Genomic DNA, 8,832 nt, shown 5'->3' with positions numbered 1-8,832 from the left:
TATTTAATGACAAGACTCTCAATATTGAGAGTCTTGTCATTAAATAGAAAATATTCAATGATTACATCCCCAAAGATCCGTCTTCCTATCCCTAAAAATCAGCTTTTCTATCCCTCTAAATCTGTTATTCTATCCCACCAAATCTGTTCTTACTAAAGTCACTATTATTCTCTTTAACTACTAAATCAAATTTATGTAATTACACTGATATACAACAGTATATGATTACATTAATATACAATATTGATATCATGCTAACAACACCAATCCGCCAACCATCAACCACTAATTTCCTGTTAGTGAATTGATCCATCATAATAGGAAAGCACACCATTGGAACTTTACACCATATTCCCTCCAAGATTGAATTCCACCCACAAAGAGTTGAAAATCCTCCAACTTCCGGATGTGATAGTACAGCCAGTTGAGAGCACCATGGCACAATCAATCCTCTACCTGTAGTTTCTTCCTCAAATCCAAGAGGCAAAATGTTTCTTTCTCCAGAACCTAAGATATCGTGACGTAGCACCCAAATGAAACTCACCTTACTTGTCAGAATGCCTTGTGCTATTTCTAGAATATCCTGTTTACTCAAATTAACAAGACTACCAAATGAGATGTATAACACAGTACCACCTTGTTTTCTATTGAGCTAGTCAGTGTAATCGGATGATGCCGGTAGAAGGCTTGTTGAGATTGTTCTCTTTGTGAAGCCTGTGGGGAAGACTGGCCCAATCGCATAAAAGGTCTGCTTCTCTTGTAAGGCCGAGATGTATGAAGACTCTCGCTCTTGCACTGTATTACCGATGACAAGGTCTGCTTTCTGTGCATCTTCAAGACACTTGAACACAAAATGGGGCATCACGCTGCTTGGATCAGCATCTTGACAATATGAAGGTAAATCTGCTCGTTCAATGGCTTGGATTTCAGGTATGTATCTAATGGTGTCTTCGCGCTTATCTGGACAAAATTATTACGCATCAGTTAATTAATTATGTAGGTTGTGATTAGATAGTAATAGCTTCAAGATATATTGGGTTCATACCATGACGCCCAAAGTGGCCATTACGCTTGAGCAGGTCCATGTGATAGTAGACTGTAAGCACTGTTGCTGGTTCAGTCCAAAATGTAGTATTGACAAGATTATATTTCTTGGCAATTGTTGATGCCCATACATGGAAACTGTCAGCTATTCTACAAGATATTGGTGGGTTTGGTTTTGAGAGGACTAGATTTTCAATGAAGTCATCCACATGAGCTTGGAAAACATGAATGAGACCTTCCACGAACTGGCTTGCATTGGCCCCCCTATTGAAACTCAGTGGAAAACCATCACTAATTTTGGCATAACGAATGTCAAGACCGCATTTCTGTCCCTGGGAGAAAGGGTTATTGTCATCTTTAAGTGACTGAGCTGTAGCTATCTGCTGGTGAATTGATTCTGTGATGACAAAGGTGATGGTAAACCCTTTTGAGGCAAGCTTCATGGAAATGTGTATGAATGGAGTTATATGGCCTTGAAGAGATAGTGGTATGAGTACTGCATGTGGCTGTAGCTATTCATTTAGCTCCATTTTAGTCCTAAAATATAGGAGGCGGTTGCCTTATTTGAGAAAGGTAAGTATGTTATTATCAACATAACGCCTAGGAGGTACAGAAAATAAGTATATAGGAGATGGTTGCCTTGTATGTTTATGTAAGAGCTTGGAAGGAGATGGTGGCTTTATTTTCTTTGATGCAGAAGTGCTGAACACTAATTGTCTAAGTTGGTGTCTGTCTGTACTTGTAGCTGCATTTATGTGAACTTGGAGCCTCTCCTTAGGAATTTAAATATGAGATAGACATGTTTGGTGTGAATATCCGCCTGTGGCCTGCAATTTTTGTCTGTAAACACCAGCTCGTGTCCTGCATTCATTTGTTTGATGTGAATATCGGTTCCGGGTTTTCCATTAATCTGTTGTTTCTGGATGTTACTAAAATGATGTATGGCCAGCATACATTATGCAAGAGAAATTGAGCACTTGGACTTGTTTGTGTCTGCTTGATCATCATAAAGTAGTGTGCCTTTCTAGTAATTGCCTTTAATAATTGATTGATTGTATTTGTGTGGTCCCTTTCTTTCAAAATCAAACTATTCTTCTTCTTTTTCTTTATGTTGGGCTGGGAACAATAAGTTATGTGAACAATATGGTTTTGCTCGTAATTTCTTTTAATTTTGAATTCTTACATCTTATGATTACCTAAGCAGAGTACTAAGTAAAACTATCCGCCTATACTCATTTACAAATTTGCCCTTAAAAAATTACACAACACACTTTTGTATGTTGCATGGTTTCAAAGTATATTATTTTCATAATCGCATACCCTTCTGGTATACAAGAAGTAAGTATAGTTGAATAATATTGAATACAACATACACCCAAGGGTTTGGCCTACTGGTCCATGAAATAGGTGAGAACCATGAAGTCTCAAGTTCAAATCTCTGCATAGATAAAAACACACTCCCATAACCTCTGGCTTGATTCACACTAGGCATTTCACTCTTTAGCAGTATATCACTTCGTACATGACAGTAAGTTTCATTCAATTTCATCAAAAACACTAAAGGTACTAATATATTGAATTCATCCCACAGATCTCTCATTCTAGAATAATAGTCAATAACAAAACTTGTACCTTGCTTCGCATTAGATGCATAGATGATCGTAGTCAACAAACTCGTGATGTCACGGTGCCGCTGATCCATGAGAGCACTACAACATTGCCTCCCTCCCATTGCATTGTCAATTCGCCTTTGTATGAACTTTTCAAGCAGGTTCCATCTACAAAACCTACCTTATTTTCACCAACAACGCCAATCTCATTGCCCTGCTCCAAAACCCGTAATCTCAGGGCCTATAATCTTGATTGCAACCCACCAGATGTATCTGATAGCTGCAAGTACAAAGGATCTGTCATTACTAAGCTTTGCATTGACGTAATAGCTAAGATATGTGCAGATAACTTCAATCAATTTCGCAGGCCTTGCCTGCTCTGATACCATCTGAGAATTCAGTGCTAAGCTACTGAATCCCCATTAATGGAGTTTAACAGTGAAGAATATTGAATAAAAAAACTACATCTTACAATGTGCACCCCTCTATTTATAGAGTTTCTTAGCACTATCACTAACTGCCTAATGACAGCTCACTCAAACTAATTGACAGCTAAGCATGTCTACAATAATAACTAACAAACTCCATAACCACTAAACAAAGAAAAAATATATAATTTACCATTCTAGATGTAACACCCCGCATTTTTGGGCTAGAATTTAAACCGTCGTTCCTACGTGTATAGACCCAAGCCCAATGATTCTATGTCAATATAAGTGTGATGATAAAATCTAAAGTGTGGTAATGTAATACCCCATGTTTTGAAGCTTGAGTAATGTATTCAAAATGAGCCTTAGGACCCCCCATTTTGAGGGTAGATCATGTTTAGATGTTGGGGGTTATGTTGGGGGTGCTTTTAGGCCTTAAATAGGTATGCATCACCATCACCAAATAGACCCTCCACTAAGGTCGTACATCGCATGACAAATGCCAATATCCACTAGAGGAGGTGTGCTTTTGGTGTGCGCCGCACACCCTCAGGTGTGCTTTTGGCGTGCGCCACCCACCCTCAGGTGTGCTTTGGCTGTGCGCCGCCCAGCAAACGTAAATTGCCAAAATTACTCTATTTTGACTTAAATTCAAGGGCATTAAGATCTTTTCACCCTCCCAAAATATTTCTAATCCTATATGAATGAAATTAGGGCCCTTAAATGTGTCTCAACACTCAAAAAATCTCCAAATCATCTTCCCTTAAGCACAAGAAGAGAAAACTACCTAGGGTTTGAGTATCTTTAGCTTCAAGGTTAGATTTTTACGCTACATCTTCTCAAATTCAAGGTGCGTAGAACTATTATAGATATCATGGGCTAAATTATGTTTCTTTATGGATTTCGAATGATAATTATGTATGTGTGTATGTACGTTTTTGAAAAACAACTTAAGAGCATGAATTAAAAATTTTTGCATATATGAGATGAGTTTCGAAAGGTGATTTTGAGCATGAGTTGTGAAATTCCCTTTTTCCATGATGAAATTATGGTTTTAATATGTTATCAATTGTGAGTTGGGTTTGAGAACACAAATTATAAACACCTTTTTCTGATTAAAGGTTTACGTGTGACATGTGTTAGGGTTGTTTTATGAATGATGATAATTCTCGAGTTTAAATGCCTCTTTAACTATTTTGCATTGTTGTTATGCACGTTTTAAAAAGGGTGTTTCCCATGATAAAAAAGCTTTTGTGTCCAAATGAAGAAATTCCTTATGATAAATGAAAACATTGGCCACCATGTGTTTTAAGTCTTGAAAAAGAGAGTGTTTTGGGATAAGTTGCATATGCTCTTGAAATGAGAACTCTCATGTGATGTTTAAACCATTTGATGGTCATTTTCATATTTTTGAATAAGGAGGGTTGTAATGTGGTATGATATTGAATGACTTGCCAGTCTGGGTACGACGACACCCTGTTATGATATGACCTTAACAGAATCAGAAATGAACTTCTTTATAATCAAGAAGCATGGTTTTAAAGTATTAAAATTGGGCTTAAAGAGAGTTAGATGGTTACCCGAAGAAGGCATTTGAGTGTAAGGGCTCATTACTGGAAATCGTATTTTGCCGACGCGAGGTTTATGATATGTTCTCCTACATGGGAGGACAATTGGCATATCTCACATGGGGGGATTCATGTGGTTTACTCACATGGGGGTATACCAGTTTATGAAAACTCCAATCCTTGCGGCAAACATAAATTGAGGGCTTGACCACCGAGTTAAAAGAGGATTCCATATGGCCCATAGGATTAAATGTATGTAGGGTGTACCATCTAGCTCATAACTAAAGTCAAAAGTTGAGTTAATGTATTTACTTAAATGTGTTGAAGTTCTTTTAAGTATTCCCATGTGTTTGATTTCTATTATGTTAAACTGTTTTCATAATGCTTTTGATCATGTTATGGATTACACTACTTTTGAATTGTTCTGCATACCGATACATTCCAAGTATTAACCATCCTCCGTGGCGGCTACATTGTCTCATAATTTAGGATCTGAGGCTCAAACCTGTGGTCCAGTTCAGCAGCAATAGATTTTTTGAAGAGTTCCGAGTTGGTGAGCCTCTCTTACTTTGTAAGGCATCCTATGCATATGTTAGTTCTTAGTTGTTTTATGGTCCGACCGAGGGCCTTATCCCAGTTTAGACAGACTATTTTTTCAATTTAGTAGAGGCTTTGTAGATTGTTTATATTGGATTTAGGTTTTCCCTATTGATACGATGTTATAAAGTTTTAAGTTTAATTTCGGGACCACCACGTTTTCAGTTTATCTTTCTCACTTTTATATCATATGAGTTATACTTATGATTATATGCTAAAAGGTCTCTCGGGCCTTCAAAGTTCAAGATGGCCATCGCGACTAGGGCCTCGGTTCGGGTCATGACAAGTAACATCTTTGGAGGTTGAGTGAGATCATAAAAATCTCCTAACTCAAAGACGAGTGGAGGACTTCTCTATCGATAGAGTTTTAGCGGACTTCCTTACTTGGGTCAACTTCTACTGACTATTACTTATAGAATATAACAATTTAGGTATCCAACTATATATCAAATGAAAGATCTTCCAGTCTTCTTTCCAATGCATCTGATTTCACCTTAATCTGATATTGGAGTAGGAGATTAAGCTCACTTCACTTTGGAGTGTCTGTCTGTTAACAAGGTGATGACTTGAGTGATAAGCCATCAACTATATGACGAGCTATCAACCTCATCACCAGACTTAACCAGAAAATACCCTACATCACTTAAGAAAGGCGACAACTAGGTTGATAAGCCATCACCTGAGTGATAAGCTATCAACTAAGTCGTCACCCTTAACCAGAAAGTGTCCAAGTCAACGGGTGACGACTAGGTTGTTAAGTCATCAACTAAGTGATAAGAAAGTTACTGCAACTTTTATTCAATTTCTTTGGGGGTATTTTGGTGTTTTTCCCCACACAAACTCCTTCCCTAAGACTTAAATCATCCAATAAGCATTATTAGCCATTACTAATCAGTTTTAAACACTCACAGTCCTCTCCACTCCTAAGAGAAAGAAAGATTAGGGTTTCTTCCAAGGCTCATACTTTCAAGACGAGATCTCAAACTATTTTGAATTTTTGTTCATCAAAAAAAGGTATGTGCAACTATCCTAAATCTCATAGGCGTAAATTTATCATTTTAATAAGTTTTTAAGAGATGTAATTATGTATATGGAATGGGTATTGAAAATCATTTTGAAGAGCATGCATCATGAACCTATTTTGACGAAAGTATGCATTTATTAGGGGGTTTTCCATGAATTAGAATTATATTTAAGTGTATAAATGTTATGGTTTTCGACATGTGATTTATAAGCATGAATTGTAGAATTTCCCTCTCCCGTGATGAAATTTATGGTCTTAACATGTTATGGATTGTGAAACGGGTTTGAGAGCATGAACTATAAGTCCCCTTTTTATCATGAGATTTATCTGACTAATTTTGGGATTTATTTATGAATGATTATGATTCTTGGGTTTTGATGCCTTTTTACCTATTATGCATTGGTGTTTTGCGTTTTCAAAAGGAGTATTTCTTACGCTAAAGGCTCTTGTGTCATAATGAAGTAAATTTATGTGATTAATGAAAGAAGTAACCACCACGTGTTTAAGTCTTGAAAAGAGTGTGTGTATAATTTCATATGCTTTGAAATAAGAACACTCATGTGATTTGATAGTCATTAATGAGATTTTGAATGAAAAGTGCTATGGTTTTGATATGATATGATATGATATAGCTGGCAAGTCTAGGTATGACGATACCTGTTATGAAATGCCCTTAACTTGATAATAAACAAACATTTTGAGTATGAAGCATGGTTATAAAGAACTAAAACTAGGCTTAAAGAAAGTTACATGGTTACCCGAATAAGGCATTTGAGTGTAAGGGCTCATTGCTGGAAATCGAGTTTTGCCGATTCAGGAGACATGATTGGCAATGGCCAATGTATACTTGCCTCTAAGGCACTAGTATACTAGAATAGTATGTAGGACCCCAATCCTTGCGGCAAACTTGGATTAAGGGGATTGGTCGCCTAGTTAAGGGTGGATTCCATATAGCCTGTGGGATTTTAGAAACGTAGTGTGTACCATCTAGCTCAGAACTAAAGCAGAGAGTTGAGTTCATGATTTATAAGAATGTTTTGAAATCTCGAGTTATGCCCATGTGTTTTACCTATATTATATTAGATTTATTTCGAATTGCTCTGTAACGCCCCAAAATCTCATCCTGAGACGTCAGACGGTGCTTAAGGATACAAGTAGCCTTAAGCTAACCCTTTGAGCCTGTTACTACTTCTAACACTTGCTTTAGGATAAATAAGCTAAACTATGATACTTTATTGTGTCAACTATAATCCGAAATAACTAGAAACAATGTTTGGATAGAAAAAATACTAATAATCTGGAACACAACTTCAACTAACAGTCTAGTCTGACAAAGTCTCTACTACTCAAACTGGAGAGCCATTGGGATAGACCCTCAACTGACTTGCAATGATCTGAAAGTAAAACTCAAAACACAATGAAAGAGGAAAGCTGCAAATATAGGTCCTCGAACCATGAGGACTCACCAAGGATAAGGATGTAGATGAGATGCTCGGAGATCACTGTCACTGCTGGGATTGAGCACCTGAACCTACATTATGAGACAATGTAGCACACAGACGTGTATGTGGATCAGTATTTTGAGGATGTACTGAGTATATGGGGGTGTATGCATTAATTAAGACAATAGTATCAATCTTAATAAAAATCATGCATGCAGCTATAAATGACTCACATAGCTTGAGTAAAGCTGAAAACTGAATATCATAAATCATGTATAATGAGGCATAAATCATAAATCTCATGATTCATTATATTATTTCTAAAACCCATATTCTCCATCTTATTCTCAAAACAGGTAAGTAAGAGAAATCTTAAAACATTAGCTCTCGAAACTTGAACTTTGATCTTATGGAGAATAAATGACTTCTTTAAGACTTAGAGCTTATAGAACTTTGGGACTTAGGAAACTTTTATCTTAATTAGGGTAGGGGACTAATTTGGGGGTTTTCTTACTGACATAAACCATGTGAGCCACATGGAGTCCAACGTCTTGCCCACATTGGGGAGAGTTGTTCTATCCTAACCATCAGAGTAGAATCTTGACTTTAGTGATCACTTATCTTAACCCACTTGGGGTAAATCAGAAACCTATAGGGGCACGTAGTTCTGGGGTATGAGACCGTGGAATCATACCCAACTCGGTACTAAATATTACTCCCATACTTAAGCTCAGAACTTTTAGGAAAATCCACCTTAATATAACTCAAGGGTCCATAATGGAGACCAAATCATGTTTCTCTTTGCTTTAGATCATAATCAAATGTGGATTCCTATCTTAGCTTAGACCCAAAAGGTCAAATCTTTAACTAAAATCTGAAAATAGATAAGCTAGGGGATACTTATGACCCAAACAATCTTGAACAACAATCTTTAAAGAGGGTCTATTGACCCAAACAGAAATTCTCAAGTCAGATATCTCAAAATTCATGCTTAGGAATGCAATTACTCAAAGTATCTTGAGATCCATAAATTTCATTAATAAGCATGAAAACATAATTGAAATCATGTAATTCAACTCTCAATTCATGGGGAATATCAAAATCTTGCAATGAATGATA

At 36.8% G+C, this 8,832-nt stretch overlaps 1 protein-coding gene across 1 annotated transcript; it reads right to left on the bottom strand.

Moving 5' to 3' along the window:
* Positions 1-30: 30 nt before the first annotated feature.
* LOC107851659 (UDP-glycosyltransferase 86A1-like) lies at positions 31-7,802 on the bottom strand (the record flags this gene model as incomplete). Its single annotated transcript, XM_047404072.1, is given in 4 exon segments — positions 31-960; positions 1,046-1,905; positions 2,677-2,934; positions 7,738-7,802. Coding segments are annotated over 2 exon segments (750 nt in total). The 3' UTR covers positions 31-652.
* Positions 7,803-8,832: the final 1,030 nt, after the last annotated feature.

The sequence above is a fragment of the Capsicum annuum genome, unplaced genomic scaffold (genome assembly GCF_002878395.1).
Source record: "Capsicum annuum cultivar UCD-10X-F1 unplaced genomic scaffold, UCD10Xv1.1 ctg5165, whole genome shotgun sequence".
In the NCBI taxonomy this organism is placed as follows: Eukaryota; Viridiplantae; Streptophyta; class Magnoliopsida; order Solanales; family Solanaceae; genus Capsicum; species Capsicum annuum.
The sequence above is the reverse complement of the archived record's forward strand: the minus strand, read 5'-3'. Positions and strand labels throughout refer to the sequence as shown.